The 21,586-nt window shown below is 47.7% G+C and overlaps 1 protein-coding gene across 4 annotated transcripts in view; it reads left to right on the top strand.

Moving 5' to 3' along the window:
- The window catches only part of CABLES1 (Cdk5 and Abl enzyme substrate 1), a 122,989-nt gene that overhangs the window by 85,604 nt on the left and 15,799 nt on the right, over nt 1–21,586 (top strand). For all 4 annotated transcript variants that reach the window (XM_024235956.3, XM_054537707.2, XM_054537708.2 and 1 more), the window contains 3 exons: nt 13,212–13,308; nt 14,499–14,655; nt 15,764–15,867. In XM_024235956.3, coding sequence (XP_024091724.2) covers nt 13,212–13,308; nt 14,499–14,655; nt 15,764–15,867 — 358 coding nt within the window. The remainder of the gene's footprint in view (nt 1–13,211; nt 13,309–14,498; nt 14,656–15,763; nt 15,868–21,586) is intronic.

Raw genomic sequence — 21,586 nt, forward strand, 5'->3', positions numbered from 1 at the left:
GGGCCGTGGTTTTCAGGTACCTTACAGGATTTCCAGGACAGACAGAAACCAGCACAGACACCCAGAACCAACACAGTGAGGGCAACACTGCCAGGACCCACTTACAGCCATACCCTGGGGCTCTTCCCATGGAAGTGCTGTTGACGCTACCATCTGGGGCCCCCACCTTAGGCTTGCCAGAAGTTCTGATTTCCCCAGGTGTTACTTCCACCTCCAGGTTTCCCATGAGTGCTTCCTCTTAGCAGAACCTAGGCTGCCTGTGGGAGCCTGGGAAATGTAGTTTTTAACAGCTACCTGGGTATCATGAGCTAGTCTATGGTCTCTGCCACAGTGGTTCACCAAAAGATCTGCCTGTCCCCAAACTGAACCTGGGGAGACTGAAGAACCCCAGATCAAGGAGAACCCAAGCCCCTGATCCAAGCCTGGCCCAGGAGGGAGCCCTCAGGGAACCAAGGGTCCCTAAGAAGCTTAGAAGGTCCCTTCCTTCCCCATAGATGTGCTCCCATTAAGGACAAGACAGTGTCTAGTGAGACTGCATAGATGTCCAAATGGATTTCCAAAGCCCAGGAGCTCTGGATTCAGCCAGGCCTAACTTAAAACCTCCTTTGTGGTCCCCCAGACTTAACAGAAACAGGGCCCTTGAGGCTCTGGCCTTGGCACTCCTCTCCAGCCCTCTCAGCACAGCCCCTCTCTCAGCCCTAGCAAGCTACCTATAGTTCCTTAACGCGTCAGGCTCTCCTCACCTTTGGGGATACTCAGCCCTCCAGGCAGCTTTCTCGTGCCCCCCAGCACCTGTCCCCCCACCCCCAGCTCCACTAAGAGCCCCTTCATGTCTCAGGGCTTATAATATACATTTTAACTTATTTTTCACTTGTGGGTGTGGATTGCATCTTAATCCTCAAGGTATCTGCAGCACTGTGCACAGAAAGTAGTGGTCACCCTGGTTCTATGTGTTGGGTGAGTAGAAGCAAGGTTTCTGAGACTTTCGAGAATTGCTATGTTTATGAATATAGTGCTCACATTCTCTTTCTCTGTCTCTCTCTCTCTATATCTATATATAGATATGTATAGATATATAGATATAGATATGTATAGATATATAGATATAGATATATAGATACATATAGACATATAGATATATAGATATAGATATATAGATAGATAGAGATATATAGATATAGATATATAGATATATAGATATATATGATTGCCCCAACAATGGAGAGCCGGACTGCTTCAGCAGAAGCAAGTGCATCTCTCAGGGTCCCTCAGCCTGACACCTCATCCTTGAGGGCACCTCCATAAAAGGATGGAGCTGGATTGGTTGGCCATAAGGAAGGCCCAGAAGGTGCTAACAAGGATGAGCTGACATGGACCTCAGGGTCCTGCTTCTCTCCAAGTGACTCTGTCCCACCCACAGTGAAAGTGAAAGTTGCTAAGCCTGAAGTGACAAAAGAGGGCGTCGAGCTGCATCCAGATGCAAGTGCTAAGCCCCAGCGAGGCCCCTCCCACCCACCAGCCAGGTGACTCCCCCCGCATTAGCCTCGCAGCCTGTGCCGTTCTCTCCGATCACGAATGCTTTTGCACCTGCAGAGCCGCTTACAAATACTTGCACCCTGAATGTTAAGCCCAAGGATGCCAAGGGCCTTTAGATAAGGTCACACTGGCTTCTGCAGTCTTTGCCCGAGCCCTGTTGGAATTCCCTGGCTTTTGGCTGGCAGGTTTACCTAGTCCTCTACCAACTCAGGTTGTCTGAACATCTCCAAACCAGCAGCATGTGAGCTACATGTAAGTGACACAGCCCCATACTGAGCAGGACATATTCAGATTGCATCTAGCCTAGAGTAAGAAGAGGGCATTTTTGGCTGGGTGCGGTGGCTCACACCTGTAATCCCAGCACTTTGGGAGGCCGAGGCAGGCAAATCATGAGGTCAGGAGTTTGAGACCAGCCTGGCTGACATGGTGAAACCGCGTCTCTACTAAAATACAAAAAATTAGCTGGGCGTAGTGGCAGGCGCCTGAAATCACAGCTACTCGGGGGGCTGACGCAGGAGAATCTCTTGAGCCCGGGAGGTGGAGGTTGCAGTGAGCCGAGATCTCGCCATTGCACTCCAGCCTGGGCAACAGAACGAGACTCCGTCTCAAAAAAAAAAAAAAAAAAAAAAAAAGTTGGCGAGGGGGCGTACATTTTTCCCACGCTCAGTTCTGTAGAGAGTGGGATGCTCTATCCTGTCCCTGGAGCCCCTCTCTGTGTCTAGGGTGAACTGAAGCCCCTGCCTGTGTCCTCCCCGCCACCACCCACACACACTCACCCACACACAATCTACTCCTTATTGCCAGGCCCTTCTGAAGCCCAGCATGGCCATCTCTAATCAGGTGCATGTGTTAGGAAGCTGTCAGGACTTACTGGCATGCATTGAATAAAGACTGGGTATGGGTTGTGCCCATGCCTTTCAAATAACACAGCTGTTGATCCCAGAGTCCCACTAATCATTACCAGGGATAGATTGCATGGCCACTTCTGCTTGGGGTGGCCCTGAGCTAATTCATTAAAGGGTATGTGAAGTGGAAGATAGTTAAGGTAAAGGTAATGCCAGAACAAAAATGAGTTCCATAGTAAGGAGCACTCTTCAGCTCAAACATAGTCTTTTAAAGCTGGAAGGAACTTAGAGACTGTTGGCTTTCACTTTTTTTTTTTTTTTTTAAGCTGAAGAAGCCATTCTTCCAATATCAGTTTACATAGAATTCCAGTAAATAAAACAGCTAAACACAGAGCTCTTCTGGAGAATCAGAAATGGGCGCAAGTAGCCCATTCATCCCCACTCCCGCCATCCACCTCCTTTGGTGCCTCCATTAGGAAAACCACAGCCCTTACCCATCCTTGCTATCATGTACCCGTGGGCACCTGCAGCCAGGGAGGTAGTGTGGTGCATGGGAACGAGCTGGCAGGCAGAAGCCTCAGTCCTGGGAAATGAACTAGCCTTACTGACCCCAGCTTCACTCATCTGTAAAAGGACTATAATGTCCACCTCAGGGAGATGAATGAAATAGTAAATGAAATATTATATGTGAAAGCTCTGAGCACCCTGACAGGCTGTAGTAGATATTCATTAAGCATTAGTTTCACTTCCATTTTTGTCCAGTCACAGAGTTTTTGTTTTTGGTGTTTTTTTTTTTTTTTGAGACAGAGTCTCTCTCAGTTGTCCAGGCTGGAGTGCAGGTGCGGGGTCTTGGTTCACTGCAAGCTCCGCCTCCCGGGTTCATGCCATTCTCCTGCCTCAGCCTCCTGAGTAGCTGGAATTACAAGCGCCTGCCACTATACCCAGATAATTTTTTTGTATTGTTATTAGAGACGGGGTTTCACCGTGCTAGCCAGGATGGTCTCGATCTCCTGACCTCGTGATCTGCCTGTCTCAGCCTCTCAAAGTACTGGGATTACAGGCGTGAGCCACCGCACGCGGCCTTTTTTTTCTTTCTTTTTGAGAAAGGTCTCACTGTATTGCCCAGGCTGGAGTGCAGTAGTACAATCTCAGCTCACTGCAGCCTTGACCTCCCAGGCTCAAGCGATCCTCCTACCTCAGCTTCCTGCGTAGCTGGGACGACAGGCATGCACCACCACGCCCAGCTAATTTTTGTATTTTTTGTAGAGTCAGGTTTCACCATGCTGCCCAGGCTGGTTTCAAAATCCTGGGCTCAAGCCATCCTCCCACCTCGGCCTCCTAAAGTGCTGGGATTACAGGTGTGAGCCATCGCGCCCGGCTGTCACAGAGCTATTATGTTGCTCTTTCTAGATCTACTTGAACGTAGCAATTCCCAGTCAGGTTCACAGTGAGTTTGTCAGTGGTGCAATTCTACAAATAATGGATTCACCTTGAGATCTACTTTTATTCAGTCTTTTTTTCCTCAATAGTACATGTTTCTTAAAGACTATTTGAAAAATGTATAAAAGTAAAAGGAAGATAACAATTATTGAGCCTCACCTCCTAAACAAAGCCACCATTTAGATTTTGGTCTATTTCCTTCCAGTCTTTTTTTTTTTTCTTCTTAATGCATACACTTTATGGAACGTGAGGAGACCATTGTTTTGCTTTGATCTTTCTTGCTAAATCCCACCTTTCAAAACAAGCCCATTACAGAGAAGAGGAACAGATGTTGCCCAGCTTTTTCACTGTAACTGTAACATCAAACCTTCCCATAGCTGTAAACACTCTTCTCAGATGAAGCTTGTAAATTATGCCATTTTCTGGGAAGAGTCCCAGCCTTAAACCAGCTCCTTTTTCCTCAACTAACACTTGCCAAGGCCAGCCTGAATCTTTCTGCCTTTTATCCACATTAGTCACGGCCTTCCCTTTTCTAGTGTGGATTTGTGGTTTGGCTTGGTGACCCTCAGCTCACAAAATGGGTTGCAAGCAAGTTTCTCATCTTTCCTAAATAGGCAGACCCCACTTAGTAAACAGCTTGTCCAACACTTCTATCCAAGATCACTTCTTTTCCCCTCGCTTTCCAGCCCCCATTGTGGGCTACTGTGCCACTGCCATAGGGCCAGGAGTGGGAAACCTGGGCGCTGCAACGAAATTTATGGATTTACATGTAGAGAGAGGGAAGGAATTGTGAAAAACAGGAATAGCTTGGGGTAAAGGCTCCTGGAGTCCTAAGAAGGAAAGGGAAGTTCAGAGAAGAAGGTGAAATAATACAAACTTGACCTTTAAAATGTTGCTCAGCTGGGCGCAGTGGCTCATGCCTGTAATCCCAGTACTTTGGGAGACCGAGGTGGGCAGATCACAAGGTCAGGAGTTCAAGACCAGCCTGGCTAACATAGTGACACCCCATCTCTACTAAAATTACAAAAATTAGCCGGGCATGGTGGCATGTGCCTGTAGTCCCAGCTACTCGGGAGGCTGAGGCAGGAGAATTGCTTGAACCCGAGAAGTGGAGGTTGCAGTGAGCCAAGATCGTGCCATTGCACTCCAGCTTGGGCAACAGAGTGAGATTTCATCTCAAAAAAAAAAAAAAAAAGTTCCTGAGAGTCAAGCCTGGACCAGGAAACCAAGAGAGAGACTCAACTTCCTCCTATTTTTTTTTACCCTCATACACCCTCTTGACCTTTTGCTTCTATGACCTGAGCTCTTGTTTTTGCTTTTGGGCTGATTCAGTTACGTTATAGGCTCAGAGAGCCTTGGGTAGGCTAATCTCCACTTACTGCATCAACGAAAAATGCATTCTGAGTTCCAACTTGCCAGCCCAGGAGCTTCTAGAGCACAACCCACTGATGAGTGAGAGACTGCAGGTGTTGTATTGAGAACTAGTCCTAGAATTGTCCCTATGCATAAGGGAACCGGCACCAGCCACCAAGTGCTCTTTATTTCCTGAGACCTGGATGTGGGTTGGTATTTCTGTACATGTGGATCTGACCAGAAGAAAGTAGGAGAGAACCTAGTGAACTTGAGATTGGAGGTTATGTGACATCACCAAACTAGATGATTCCAGCAAAAAGAGTTTCTGTGATGTGTGTGTTAGGTTCACACCCCTTAAGATAACCATACTTGACTATGATAGTCGCAGGAGTCACTTACTACAGATGCATCAGAGGCCATGTGATGAAGAAGATGGCTTCCCAGTGGAGTTGCAAGGTGCCTCTGGGGGGTGTGTTTTTAAATTGTCAACAGCTTCCACATGGTGTTTATATCCTTAGCTTTTGGCATTGGGGGCATTCAGATGAGGTCATCCGCTTGGGTCCATTTCCTGAGTGTTGATCATTTTGCGACACAGAGAACAGTGTCTTCTATTCTTAGAGCCTTCAAGCCTAAATGCTCTCTGCCTGGCTCCAGGCCCATGCCCCCTTCCTCCCCACCCACTTTCCCCAGAAAATTTTTGTTGTGGAAAATTACACATTCACAAATTGTGTTTCTTTCCTCACACCAAGCATATTCCCACACAGAGACAGATTCTGGAATGATCTCATGGATGACTCATGCCATTATCTGGCTGTTTATAGGAGCTGCCTTTAGACAAAGAGTTGGCCATAAGCTACGTTAAGACCCCTTCATTGTCTGCCAGTTGCCCTTGCAGGGGATGGCTTATCAATGGAGTCCTGAGTGGGAGTGGGAAGGGACTTCTAGACTAAAAGCTGCTTTTGACTTCACTTTTGTCCATCAACTGTGGACCCTGTTCGATTGTCTCTGAACTGTGGAGGCACCTTCTGCTTGATGCCAGCAAGCAGGCGTGGTCCAAGATGGTAGCTGCACTGTATCGGAAGGGCAACAAACGGGACTCTTAAGCTAAGGGGAAGACTTGTGTCGTCGACTTCCAGCCCATGTGTAATCTCTTAATTAAAATTTAGCTCACAAGTGATATTTCCTTTCCTAATCCAGCTTTCAGGCTTTGCTTTAGGTGCAGGAAATATCTCACTCCTTATTCTTTTCGAAGGGTCTGGAAATCCTGTTAATATTTAATTGGCTTTTAAATTATTGACACATCAAAGTGTTCAACCTCTTGTTGTCCTTTGAAGAGCTAGCGCCTAGTGGAGCTCCTGGCAGGTGTTCCAAGTTCTTGGGCTTAGAGCACCATTAGAGAAAGGATGGTGGAGAGAAGTCAGGACCACTCCATTTTGGAAGCAGAAAGCCTTGGAACCTAGTTCATTGGATCACACTTTTTCCATCTAGTTTCCAGGTGTTAGATATTTAAGTCTTATGTCTTTTTTTAAGAGAGTAATATTAGTTCATTGATCATGCTCCCTGAGGAGAGGGCCATAGCTTGAACTTCTTGTTATCTAACAGGGAATCTTGTTTTCCTGTCGGAATGTATTCCATGCATTATGGCTCAGTGAGCGGCTGGCTGGGCCTCTGCCAGGGAGCCACCAAAGAGGAAACTAAAAATCATTTTGCCTTTTACAAAAGATGAAGTCCAGAGTCGGCCGTTTTATGATTAAGAATGACCTAGGTATTCCCCTTTGGCCCCAAGATAGCTAGATTAGCCACCTGCTTTGATCAGATGACTCCACAGCTGTGCATGTGTGCTTTGTGCTGAAGAAGCCAAAACTAAGACGAGTCCAGGGGTTTCTAACAGTGAAATTACAGGCATTCAAGGAGAGCTGCATTAAATTAATTTTGGTGCCATCCTATGAAGTATGAGTTTACACTCCCAAAATGAACCAACCTGTTTTTCTGCTCATTGCTTAAGGGTATAACTGCTGCTTGGCTGTCTCCCCAAATGTACTTTCATCTCCTGTTTTAATCCCCACCCCCCATCTTCTGAGTCCTTCCCTTTTACCCCGTCCAGTCACTCCCACTCCCCCACCCCCATGGGCCAGTTTTAAATGTCAGCCTTTGTTTAAAAAACAAAAACGTATATATCTTTGTGCTGGATTTTCAGTGTGCTTGTTGCCTACAGCCTCTGCAGAAGTTCACAGACTTGCACAGAATGTGAAAGCAGCTCCTCTGGGTACATGTGGCTAAGCTGCAGCGCTGCCCAGGACTGTGGAGAGAAGGAATCACAACCTTGCATCGTCCACAGTTCCTTGCCAGTAGTTCAGTTAGGGTGTCTGTAGAAATGAGATCATTTCCTATAACCTGACTAACCATGTTCACCTCTGAGTAAAAGCTGCAGCATTTTAGCCTAATATACACAACTTTAGACAATATTCACGTGTAGTATTTGAACTTGCGTCTATGCCATTTTTAAAAGGAAGTGGAATATAAGTAAATTAGTAGGGCCAGGCGCAGTGGCTCATGCCTGCAACCCCAGCAGTTTAGGAGGCTGAGGAGGGCGGATCAACTGAGTTCAGGGGTTCGAGACCACCTGGCCAACGTGGTGAAACCCCGTCTCTACTAAAAATACAAAAAATTACCCGGGTGTAGTGGCAGGTGCCTGTAATCCCAGCTACTCGGGAGGCTGAGGCAGGAGAATCGCTTGAACCTGGGAGGCAAAGGTTGCAGTGAGCCGAGATCGCACCACTGCACTCCAGCCTAGGCAACAAGAGTAAAACTCCATCTCAAAAATAAAAATTATTAAAAAATAAATTAGTATTTGAACACTAGATGTGTCTGGGAAAAAAATCTTCTGGCTTTTTCAAAGAGTGAAAACTTCAACTTCAGTTTGCTTTTAATTACTTTCAGCTGCAGTTCCACAGTCTCTAGCTCTATTTCCTGGTGCTGGAGGGTTAATGCTGGCATTTCAGCCAAACAGATATTTCTATTTTTATATACCATTTTAATGAGAATTCAGAACAATGATCTTAGAAAATACCAAGATTTCATCACACTCCACTGGGACTTCTGCTCCATTCTTTTTCACTGGAGTTTTTAAAAGATTCTTTTGGGGCGAATCTACACCATTCAGAGTTCCTTTCTGCATGCAACTCCAACTTTCTAGGCTTCCAAAAGAGAGGGACAGCAAAGACCATGGGTCTTGCCTGCTTTTCACTCACACATAAAGACTGAGCAGTTGCCTGAGCTGTTACGCTATGTGGCACAATGTGAAACTGCTGTTTATGGGGGTCAAATACGACCAAAGAACAGCGATTTCATGTTTCATGTTAATATCAGAAAGATTCCAGCAACATTGATCAGAGCCCTTAACTAAGAAGAATGAACCCAGAAAAGTTTGTCAGCCTCTTTGTGAAAGATGTATTTTTTAGATCCCAAGAGTCTTAACATATACAAATTCAAAAGCTATGAGAAGGCCAGGCACAGTGGCTCACACCTGTAATCCCAGCACTTTGGGAGGCCGAGGCGGGTGAATCACAAGGTCAGGAGATCGAGAACATCCTGGCTAACATGGTGAAACCCCGTTTCTACTAAAAGTACAAAAAATTAGCTGGGCGTGGCGGCAGGCACCTGTAGTCCCAGCTACTCAGGAGGCTGAGGCAGGAGAATGGCGTGAACCCAGGAGGCGGAGCTTGCAGTGAGCCGAGATTGCGCCACTGCACTCCAGCCAGGGCGATAGAGCAAAACTCCATCTCAAAAAAAAAAAAAAAAAAAAAAAAAAAACAAACCTGTAAGAAACTGACATTGTTAGAAATGAGATCTGTTGTTTTCTGTGGATGGCTTACTATGCCCACGCCTGTACGCGTGCGCTCTTAATTCCAGCCCACCAAAATGGTAGCCCTGAAGTTAGTGATAACCTCTCCCTGAATCTGAGGGAGGAAAAGCATGGAAAAGTTGCCCTCTGCCATCATGAAGCTGTCAGTGTTCTAGAGCTGAGATGATATTACTGTATCAGCGAAGTCTTGAAGTGTGACTAGCTTTGGTGTACAAGAAATACCTCATTTCTTCTTTTTAAATCTACTTAATATGAACTATAAACCCCCCTTCTACAAGGCTGAGGGGAAATTGAGGCTCACTTTTCACTGGGCATCCCTCTCTCCCCATCTCCAGTATTGTGTAAAGAAGGGCCTGGAACCTACTGTAATGCCTAGGATTTGGGGAACACACGCTGGTTATTGTCCTTTGGTTGCCCGAGCACTGCCAAAACTGTCACACCCGCCCCGTGACCCCTCCAGGCAAAAAGATCTGCTGCTCTGTGCCACATGTGAGTTACGAATCTTTATCATGGCCGGGAGCCCTGTTCTTGGGGTGCTGATGGTGCAAGGCATGGGTCCCCTTTGATCGTGGACCCCACGGTCATTTCCCTCCCGACTTAGGTGAATCTTGCACTGCTGCTCCCTCTGCAGTGGCCTGTAATTTAAACATCCCCAGAGGCAATAGGCAGAAAATAGGCCACTCTTGGGAAGAAAACTGGGAGACCAAATCCATGTCACTGAATATCTATGACTATATTATCTGGCCATAGGAACTTATAAAATAAGGGTAGCAAAAGTCCTGCCAAGGAAGCACTGGGTCTTAGTAGTCACTAGCCACATGTGGCAATTTACATTTAAATTAATTAAAATTAAATAAAATTAAAAATTCAGTTTCTCAGTCAACTGGTCACATTTCAAGCACTTAGTTGCCACATGTAACCATCGTATGAGACAAGGTAGATAAGGCCCATCTCCGTCATCACAGGAAGTTCTGTTGCGTGGCACTGGTCTGTAACGAGCCTCACGTGTCTCCAGTAGCAGTTGAGGGTGGCCCCACTATTCTTGCTTATTTTCTTACTCGGCTTGGCCTTAGCAATTTAGAAAGTAGAATGACGTAAGTAGAAAGCCAGGGGGAAGTGGTGACTACAGTGAGTCACGTTATTTCTCGAGGGACCAGTTCTGTGGGTAGGGTTGGTGGAGCCTTGCCCATCTTTCGTGTGGTTCCAAGTGTCGCTGAGACGCTTGGACAATCCACTGGGTCTAAGAATCCCTGTTTCTTTAAATGGGTTTGGGTTTTATCTCATGGAATAGAATCTTGGACTTTATATGAGCACATGACTATATTTTTTTGTTAGGGCTTCATTTCCTTTGGAGGAAATGCCAAGAAGGGGAGTGTGGAACAGGCACGACTGCTTTGGTTCTGTTAACTGTGATGTGTGATGTGCACATTTGGCGGCAGGCAGACAGCTGGCCAGGACAAGGCTGCCCCGGGGAAGCAGTGAGCCTGTGAGCAAATTGAAGACAGATGAAAAGGGGCACAGTGGAAAATCACCCAAGTTTCATGCCATCTGTATGTACCAGTACCGGTGAGACAGCAAAGAGCCATACTAGCTCAGCTCAGTAAATAGTTCGTTACATATCAGATGTTGTATAGACAGGATATGAAAATGGACTCAGATTCTGCCCCTGCCTGCAGCCAGCTCTCCATCTGAGAACCTCTCAGTATCGGCTTATTGGAATTCTCCTTATTCCCCTTGGCCTACTCACTCCAAAAAGATATTCCCTCCTTCTCTATTAATTTCAGCCCTAAGTAACGTTCTCCATCTGGCAAAATGGAAACAAGGAGAAAATTATTTGAGAGTTGGGAATTTGGAGACCGTGCTTTCTGGGTTTGGCTTTGGAAAAGTAGGAAGCCCATGGAACTGACTGCTGGTCCTTGAATGAAAAGGAAGACACTGCTGTTTTTGTCCTGCTCTGCATATGGTCAGTCCCCTCCCTCCCTGCCCAGCGCAGGTATTTTTGCTTCACTGCCTTGTTCACGTTTTTGCTTTGTAGGCACTTCCCTATGCCAGTGCCCCTGTGCATTCATCATCTCCATCCTTAATTGCTTTAAGAAGCCTTTTGAGAATTGCCCTAGGGTGACTGTGTAGCAGGTGCAGCAGTAGGGCAGACGGTCTTGTGGGTGTGAACAGAGTTGGTTGTTGGCTTTCTTCTGCATGACTTTGGTGTCGATTCTGAACGGGACTCCAGAGATGTTTTGAGGATGGCACTACCATGGCCTCCCAGGAAGCCTGCCGTGGAAATGCAGCGCTTACTGGGCGCAGAAGGTCTTGGGCATTTCTGTTAATTAGACTCCACATTATAGGTAGGATAAGGGAGCCGGCTCATTCATGTAATGCCCAGAGACTTGGATGATGGCTCAACAGAGTCAGAGCATCCCTGTTTTTTTTTTTCTATATTTGAGGATAGCTTTTTTCCCTTCTCTTCTCGCCACTTGCTTGGCTCCCTCCTCTCTTCTTACCTGATGACTTTGGCTGGGAGCAATTTGCCCCTGCCTTATGTTCGTTCTTGCATAAGTTGTAGGAGATGACCCCTGAATATGGTCCCTCCATCCAGGCCACACAGCAAGTATGCTGTGGGTCTGAGATGGCTTTGACTAACAGGCACTGGGTGTCAGAACATGAAGACCTGGTCATTCCCAAACATGGCTGCAGTTTAGAATCGCCTGGGGAGTGTTTAAAACTCCTGATGTCCAGGTCACACCCCATGCCAACTGTCTGGGGGTGGGAGCCAGATAACAGTTGGTCAGAGATCCCCATACAATTCTGATATGTGGCAAATTTTAAAAATTACTGTAGGGGAAGGGTGTGGTCCTTTGAGATGTGAGCAGTTACACCTGAGCATAGTCATAGCGAGTCCATCTTGCATCTCCATGGCAATGTGATGTACTAGAAATGACATTGGATGAACTCTCCAACCTACCATCCTGGTGACCTTGGCAATCTCCCAAGGGCCTCAGTTTCCTCCTCTGTAAATTGGATCAAAATAGTAGTACCTTTCTCATAGGGTCATCTTAAAGAACCAAAGAAATGATGTGTGAGTCTTTGGAAATAGTAAAGTGCTAAATAAATGTTTGTTTGGCCAGGCATGGTAGCTTACACCTGTAATCCCAGCACTTTAGGAGGCCAAGACAGGAGGATAGCTTGCGCCCAAGAGTTTGAGGCTACAGTGAGCCATGATCACACCACTGTACTCCATCCTGAGCAACAGAGCAAGACTTCGTCCCTGAATGAATGAATGAATGAATGAATGAATACTTGTTATTACTAGAGATTATTCTTTTATTAAAAGATATTCATTTTCTAGGTGGTCTGTCAAGGTAGTAGAGGTGACTACTGTGGCATTAATTCTTTCATCACCAACAATAAACCCAGTAGGTGTTTAGGATAAGAATTCATTTCTCCTAAGAAAGGGGAGCAGCAAGGAGAGGTGGTCTCATGCAGCATTAGAAAGAATCCAGGCCAGCCACTGTGGCTCACGCCTGTAATCTCAGCACTTTGGGAGGCCAAGATGGGTGGATCACCTGAGGTCAGGAGTTTGAGACCAGCCTGGCCAACATAGTGAAACCCCGTCTCTACTAAAAATACAAAAAATTAGCTGGCCGTGGTGGTGCGCGCCTGTAATCCCAGCTACTCAGGAGGCTCAGGCAGAAGAATTGCTTGAACCTGGGAGGCAGAAGTTGCAGTGAGCTGAGATCGTGCCATTGCATTGCAGCCTGGGCAACAAGAGTGAAACTCCGTCTCAAAACAAAACAAACAAAAAAACAAAGAAATAACCCAGCAGCTAGATCCCAGCAAACTGTGGTCCCACGATGCTCAGGGAATGCTCTCTGGCCTCATGTTCACTGGCCATCTCTAGGAACATAAGGGCCCTCGTGGAAGAGGGAGGGATGTCTGTAAACCATCAGCTTCATCTTCAGGCTTTCTGTTCAGTTGGATTTCATTTATGTCAAAGTGGTTGCAACAAGGCATCACTGGCAAGTGCCCGAGGAGGGACGAAGGGCTGTCCCATCACCAGGGCTCACCTGGTCATTTTCATCAGTGTGACTGTGTTGTCTCATGCAGTAAGCATCCTCATGGCTCTTTGAGGTGCACACAAAAGCATTTTTTTTTCCTCTGGCTTGTCCTCCCAGGGACTTGAAGTTGGACGGAGGAAGACAATCAACTGGTGCAGTGAGTTTGAAAGAGATCATTGGTCTGGAAGGTGTGGAGCTGGGTGCTGATGGGAAGGTAAGGCTGCCAGGCTGCCAGTCACCAAGTTGTGCTGAAGGCACAATGGTCAGGAAGCAGAGGAGGGGGACAGCCCACAAGCCTCTCTTGAGTTGGAGGACTCGAGGTCTGGGGCAGATTCCCAGGCATGTGATGCCAGCCTGCCTGGCTCCCCTAGTGTGCAGCCGGTGATTGAGTAGCAGCATGGCAGGAGTTCCCACAGCACGTGTATTTCTCTGCCAGTGCTGTTTACAACTGAATGTGCAGTTTTGAGTACCTCACACACAGGCATGTTCCAGGATGAAAAGACGAGTGGATTGAACATCTATTAACTGGTGATGTCAGCAAGCAATATTCAGGCTACTAGAAAGTGTCATAGCTTCCCATGGTCCTGGGAAGCTAAGAGACCCTCAGTCTTACACTGACCACAGAGTAGCAGGGCGGTCACATTCCTCTTCCATCCACATGCAACGAGCCATGGGGTTGAAGTCTCAGGAGTGAAAGGTTGAAAGATGACGCTCCCCTTTGTGCAGGGTCCAGACAGTCCTCATCAACCCTTCCAAAATCTGTGTATGGCAATGACGCAAGTTTTCTTGGGGAATCTGTCCCAGGGTAGTTTGTTTGTCGATGAGGCTGCTGGGAGCTCAAGGTGTAGATAGAGTGCATGTGAGATGCTTGCCTGGGCAGGTGAAAATCAATGCACTTGGCTCTGTTCATCCCTAATGAGGGAGTGTTCCCACAGGAGCCAGGAAGGATGGGATGGAGTGGAGGGTCATATGTGGCGTCTGCCAGAGGAGCAGCGTAGGAGGCCACGGCCCTCACCAGGGACTCTTGGGGCCTGAAGTGTTTTGGGCTTCTGCACTTGGATTATAAAAAGCAATGCAGCGTGTGCCTTGTGGATTACACAACACCACAGCAGGTCCTGAGATAGTACCTTATTGTCAAGTACATTCACATTTCTTCCATGTAATAGGAATAGTCGGACCCAGTGGGATAAATTAAAACTATGTGTAGCCTTATGTCAGTTCAGGTTGGGTGTTGGCACCAATGAGTACCAAGACAAATTTCATTTTTCAGATCTCATTGCATTTCAGAATTGCAAATAGGAGAAAGTAAACCTGAACGTGGGGTGACAACTGTAGCTTGATCAGAATGCAGAGCTAGCAATGCCTGGGAATAATCACTGGCCTGTTTTTGTCTTCACCTTTTAGACTGTTTCCTATACCCAATTTCTGTTACCCACAAATGCCTTTGGAGCCCGGAGAAATACCATAGACTCCACCTCCTCTTTCTCCCAGTTCCGTAACCTGAGCCACCGCAGCCTCTCCATAGGCCGGGCAAGCGGCACCCAGGGGAGCCTCGACACAGGTAACCTTGGCCTCGCTGGGTCTGGTAGCTCGTGGTGGGAGGTGCCTCCATTTACATGGGGATTGGGTCTCCCTGTGATGCAGACTGGAAGACAGGGGCATGGAAGACGTGGCACCCGCAGGTGACATGACTTTTAGGAAAGCCTGATCTCAGGCCATGCAGGCCCACAATGAAGCCACAGGTGATTTCTCTCTAATCAGATGCCCCAGTCGTTGACAGCCTGAGCTTCCACGTGGAGAGACGCCAAGGCCATGCACACCATGCAGAGATGGCTGTGTCTCCCAGCTTCCCTGACCACTCAGCTCCCCCCAACAATGACCTGGTTCTGTCCTATATTTTCATGATGCTCAATTCGGACTTTAAAAAAAAAAAAAAAAATCTGGGCTCTGAAGTGCAGGTTCAGGTGTGAGAGTTTCCTTTGTGCCTGTCTTGGTGGGTGAGCTGAGTTGGCGGCTGAAGGAAGACTTGCATGCTTCCAGCTTTGCTGATCAAACCTTTGTAAGAACTGGCACATGGAGAAAACGCTTTAGGAAGCAGTGCTGTGTCTACTCTCAGGGAAATTACAGGTGGATGTGAAGTTCCCTAGGTCTGCCCAAGTGCTGAGTTCTGAATCCCTGTCCCAGTGTTCCGGCCACCTCTGATCGTTCGCAGCAGTGCCTTGGTGGCCACTCTGATTTGTATTCATACAGACACAATAGCCTGCCTGGAAGTATTCGCACCAAATGGTGCTGCACAGGCATCTCCAAATTTGATCTGCAAGTTTGAAAAATGAACCTCTTTGGGGCCACACTCTGAGAGTGTCCTCTGCATCTTGCATGCTGTGTGAAGTTTTTTGCTCTCCTGGCTCAGGGAGATTAATACATAATTTTCTAAAATGGAAAAAAATGTCAGGATGTTCAGAATTTGGTGAACCCTTTTGAGAGGAGAATCCACTTCACTGGCATGTGGAGTTGTCTAATAAAAGTCAGTGAGTGCCATGACGTTGAAGTAAGTGCCCTAAAGCCAGCCTTTCTTCATTCCAGCTATACTTGGCATTCTCCTGGCTGTGTCTGCTGGGGAGGGTCCGGAGCCGCTAATTATCATTTTACATTTTGCATGTGATCTTCAGGTAGTGACCTGGGAGACTTTATGGACTATGACCCAAATCTCTTGGATGACCCCCAGTGGCCTTGTGGCAAACACAAACGCGTTCTGATCTTCCCTTCCTACATGGTGAGTAGCGTGGAATGGAGGCTCCGTTTGCTGCACCCCGTCAGTTGCCTCACCTGTGTTAGTGGTGGCTGGGGGCTTGTTCAAAGACTGCTCTGCCTGGGGGACCTTCGTGAGGAGCTCCCTGGTGTGGGTGCCCACGGAAGGACCAGTATTGCCTCCTGTCCAGAATCCTGCTGGCCACCTGGCCTGCAAACACCACTTTCAGGATGTTTGCGAAGGCTGGGCTGCCAGTGTCCACAAAGTCACCAGCTCAGGTTGGGGGACCCTCTCCTCTGAAGGGGGATGTCTGAGCTTATACCTCCATAAACCCCAGTGGAGAGGACCAGGCCCTTCCCTGGGAGCACTGAGTTCAAGTCCAGCTCTGTTTGGAGTTCCTTGGTGGCTGCAGGCCTTCGTGTGCATGCTGAGCAAACATTTGGCCCCAGGCTGGGGATGACAGAATTCTCTCCTGGGAAAGTGAAAGTAGGACACTGTGGGTGTTACATGCAAAACCTTTCTCTGCTGTTTTTATTTCATGGACTCTTCCTGTTTTTCCCTGTGTGTAATTTTGGTTTCTGCTCTCGGCTGACCGCTGTTTCCCACCACCAAGGGCTGCCATCTCCTCTGCAGACACCAGAGGGGCCTGACGGGGCCCTGGGTGCTTTCTCTGGGCTGACTTGGCCTGACTTTTGTGGCAAGCAGAGCCCCGCCTGCTGTGGGAGGAGGGGGAGCTACACTTTCAGAACAGTCAATTGGCCAGGTCTGCCATGCACAGCATCAGATGGGAGACATCCACCCAGAACGCTCCCACCACCTCCCTGCCTTTTGCATGTCCTGGCCCATGAGCCGGGCCTGGCAGGGCCGGCACAGCCGAGCGCTTCCTCCTCTGGTTCCCTCCCTCCTGTGCTCCCAGCCTGAGCTGTTCTCGGGAGCGCCAGCCTTAGGAGTGAACCAGGGGGTCTTTTTTCTCCCCTCGGCTTTTGTCTGCAGTACCAGGGTGGAAACCAATCCCCCGTACTCAAAGGACACCCAGATCTTCATTCAGAACTTAGGGTTCTCCGCTGTTTGTCAGAGAAACACCAGGCAGAACTTGGGGCCTTGCCAGTTACTTTCAGCATTTATCCTCTTGTTCTTTGGCACATAGTTCAGTGGTCATTTTCGTACGCCACATGGCGTCAGAATGCATTTAGTCATTGGAGAATGCATTCAAGTCAAAGGCATTTAGTTTGAAATTGCCCCTTCTCCTGACTCTCCCTCACTCATGCCCCAACTCCTAACACAGAAAGCAAAACCAGAGCCATGTGTAGTTACTTTTCTTCCCCTCTATGACCTGTTTATTTAAAAAACCAGGGCATACTCATCTTTGGCAGAGGCTAGCATGTAATAAGTGTTCAATAAATGACCAGAATGATTGCCCTGATGTCAAGGAGGGAGCAACTGGTGTAAGAATAAGGATGCTTTATTGTGGTTCACTGCCTTATGTATTAAAATTCACTTTTATTTATTAAGCAACATGGCTAGGAAACTGGCTCAGGGAGTCCGAGTGAGGCTTTCCTAGTTGATAGACGGGAAATGGGGGATCCAGGCTAGAACTCCTGGCTCGGGGCTGTTTTCACGTTGCCCAGCTGTCTCTGAATTCCACTTTCCTCAGCAGTCAGCCCCAGAACTGCCGACCTCGGGGTTGGACATGAAGATCATTCTTTGGGCCAACAGTGTAGCAGATTTCTAGGTAACCAAGAGAATAGGAAGGTGCACTATTTCTGATCGATGTTGGCGGGAGCTGTCCTAACAGACATGTTGCGCCTGGTGATAATGCCGACCTCTACTTTTATAGGCCTAGTGTTGGGCTGGTGCTAGATCTGATCTTTTTTATCTGATCTTTCTTTTCTTTAAATGATTTCATTGTGAGCCTTGAGGTTCCGGGCCGCAGTATGTGTGTATGTGCGTGTGCACGTACACACATACAACTTTTCCTCCTTAGACTGTGCTAGAAGACTTGCCAAGTCAGCATGTATGTCCTGCCCTCCTCATTTGATGTTCCCAAGGGATCATTTTTAATTTCACCGCATTGGCTGTGCAGTCAGTGCTGCCGGGAATAGTCCACGCTACAGAGAATGGAATTGCGCATGGACTGCATTTTCCTGGTCGGCTCCTGGAGACCTACGTTTCCTATTCTGGCCACAGATGTTGGCACTTTGATAAAATGTGGGAAATCCACGTTTCAGCATTCTCGTCTAAGTTCTTGACACTGTGTTGTGTATTATCAAAGGGCCTCAACCCAGCTCCCTGAAGACTTCTTTCCTAGAAGCCGACATGGGTTACAGGCCGTTTCTCATGCATTTGCATTGAACTTGTAGGAATCAGAGTGGGGCAGTTGGGGGTGGGGGCGCTGGGGTGTTTGCTTTATTTTTATATGTTGGGGAACCAGGTATAGAATTCACCTGTTGAACAAGTATTGATTGAGGCCTTATTATGAGCCAAGCTTCCTTACCCAGTAGAGAACTAACCAGCCACAACCCCTCTTCTCCTCCACCTTGGAGTGAGTGGGGATATCAGAGAGTAAACAGTAAACAAGGAGACAGAGCACCATAATTGTGAGGAAGGAACCATCTTAGAAAAGCAGCAGGAGACCAGGCATGGTGGCTCACGCCTGTAATCCCAGAACTTTCGGAGGCCAAGGCAGGTGGATCACCTGAGGTCAGGAGTTTGGGACCAGCCTGGCCAACGTGGTGAAACCCCATCTCTACTAAAAATAAAAAAAAATTAGCCAGGTGTGGTGGTGCACGCCTGTAGTCCCAGCTACTGGGGAGGCTGAGGTGGGAGAATTGCTTGAACCCAGGAGGCAGAGGCTGCAGTGAGCCGAGATTGTGCCACTGCACTCCAGCCTGGGCAACAAAGCAAGACCCTGTCTCAACAAAACAAAACAAAAACAGTGGCAGGAAATGATGGAAGGGTTGGATGTGGGCCCCAGGGTGTAGGCCTCAAGGAAGACTTCCCCGAGAAATGGCACTGAAGCAGGCACTGAAGCAAGCACTGAGGGCTGGGAGCGGTCGGCCCCACCAGGTTTTGGAAGGAAGAGCCCAGTGGAAAGACCCCAAAGTAGGAAGGGGGTTGGTTTTGCATAAAATAGATTTTTCTAACTGTAAAAGTCGTTGCCCTGCCCCCTACACACACACAGGCAGGAGGCAGAGCCCACAAATGATGATACCAACAAACCCTCCCCCTCCCCACTGACTCGGCCCCGGGCACAGGGAGCTGCCGCTGAAACAGGCCCTGGCTCTGAAGGTCCTGGCTCTTTGAGCCAGGTTGTGGAATGCCATCTTTGAAGGCCTGGGGCACATTTGGCCACTAGGCTGGTGTGGAGATCTCTGCCCAGACAGAGGGCAGATTCCCTCCTGGGTGGGAATGCTCAGTAATTGGGGAAGGAGCAGGCTTGCTGGTCACAGGCCAATTATGCAGAGCTGCTCACCTCCCTTAGTATCAGCTTCCAAGGCCCCGGAGTCCTGCTGCCTGTCCTGTCTTCCTCGGGCCCCCAGGGCAGTCCAACGTGGCCAGCCCAGCAGAGGCGCCCTCCTGAAATCCTGGCACCGTCCTCCCCTGTTTTTGGGATGTCCTGTTCCTGTGTAAATCAGACTCTCAGATGCTCGTGTAGCCTCTGCTGAATGAAGCAGCTCTCAAAGTGATGAGCTAATCCTTTCACCCATCAAATCCTGCTGCAGCCGCTAAAAGGAGTAATTTACAGACAATCAGATGCACTTGTTTGTTTGAAGTGTGCATTTCCATGAATTTTGTAACCACTGCTCTGATCCAGATATAGAGCATTTCTGTCCCTGCAGAAAGTTCCCCTCCCCATCCCACTCTTCCCATCCCCTTCCTGCAAAGGCAATCACTGTTCTCACTTCTGTCACCATAGATTAGTTTTACGTATTCTGAAACTTCATGTGAATAGGATCATGGCATATACTTTTTTGGGGTCCATCTTCTTTCATACAACTTAACATGTGAGATTTCCGCATATTATGTGTATCAGTAGATTTTTTTTTAATTGCTGAGTGGGCCACGTGTGGTGGATCACACCTATAAATCCCAACACTTTGGGAGGCCGAGGTGGGTGAGGTGGGGGGATCACTTGGGGTCAAGAGTTTAAGACCAGCCTGGCTAACGTGATGAAACCCTGTCTCTACTAAAAAATACAAAAATCAGCTGGGCATAGTGGCAGGCACCTGTAATCCCAGCTACCCCGCAGGCTGAGGCAGGAGAATCGCTTAAACCCGGCAGGTGGAGGTTGCAGTGAGCCGAGATCACACTATTCACTCTAGCCTGGGCGACAAGCGAAACTGTGTCTCAAAAAAATAAAAATAAAAATGCTGAGTGGTATAAGATATAGTACAGTTTGTTCATCCCTTCTCCTGTTGATAGACATTTGTTCATGCGGCTGCCATGAATGTTCTTGTGCGTGGATTTCTGTGGAAATACTTTTTCATTTCTCTTGGGGTAAATACCTAGGAGCGGGACTTCTGAGTCCTAGTGTAGGTGATATTAACCAGCCATGATGTAGCTGAATGTTTATCTTTGTGCGTGTGTGCCCTAAGTGTAATATAAAAAGGCCCCTCGTCGCCATAGTCAGGACATGTCTTAGAGTGGGAAGCTTCCAGAGGTGAAGCCTGTCATTTAGTGGGCAAGTGGCACCCTTTTCAAATTAGCCTTGCACCCATATCTGTATTTTTAAACTTTGATCTATGCAAGTCACTCCCACTGTTACCTACTGTAGAAGGTCAAGGGTGAGATTTTGAACTTAAAAAAAAATTCCAGGCCGGGCGCAGTGGCTCATGCCTGTAATCCCTGCACTTTGGGAGGCTGAGGCGGGTGGATCACCTGAGGTCAGGAGTTCAAGAGCAGCCTGACCAACGTGGTGAAACACCATCTTTACTAAAAATACAAAAAAATTAGCCAGGTATAGTGGCGGGCGCCTGTAATCCTGGCTACTCAGGAGGCTGAGGCAGGAGAATCTCTTGAACCCAGGAGGCAGAAGTTGCAGTGAGCTGAGACCACACCATTGCACTCCAGCCTGGGTGACGAGAATGAAACTCTGTCTTAAAAAAAAAAAAAAAAAAACATTCCTGGAGCAGGTGTGCAAAACAAATTGCAGCTGGCCCGGTGGTTTGGTCTTCAAGTTTCTAGAAGGTGACCACAGAACAGGAGAGCATATTGAGCTGCCTGGCTACATGCAGACTCTTGCTGGGTGATGGTATGTCTCGGGGGAGGGCGGATGCTTCCAGCTCTCTGCACCACTTGGCATATAATTAGAGCTTCACAAGAGAGTGGTTATGTATCATTAGAACCTGGCAACCCAGGTCGGTAGTGGGTTTTTGTGTTTTTTTACCCCCTCTTTATGGGTGTGGAAAGCAATTAAGAGGAGAAAGTAAGCGGGAGAGCTGAGATAATGCCGACAAAATTCAGTTACCTGAATGGATTTCTGGATTCTTTTCTTCTGTAAGAAATCCCTCTTGCACCGTGTTCACATCAAAAAGAAAACCGACTAACATTGTTTATGATATGCATAAGCATGTAAACCTCAAGAGAAACCTCTTGATCTCCATGATAAAATGCCTATTTTTTATTTACCAAATATTAAAATCTAAGTACTTGTAGAGAAAGCCCTCCCTCTACCCCCACATCTCCCCAGTGTTGGGGGAATGTATCATAGAACTTAATTTTTCAGTACAGCATGAGATGCTGA

The sequence above is a fragment of the Pongo abelii genome, chromosome 17, assembly GCF_028885655.2.
Source record: "Pongo abelii isolate AG06213 chromosome 17, NHGRI_mPonAbe1-v2.0_pri, whole genome shotgun sequence".
Classification (NCBI taxonomy): Eukaryota; Metazoa; Chordata; class Mammalia; order Primates; family Hominidae; genus Pongo; species Pongo abelii.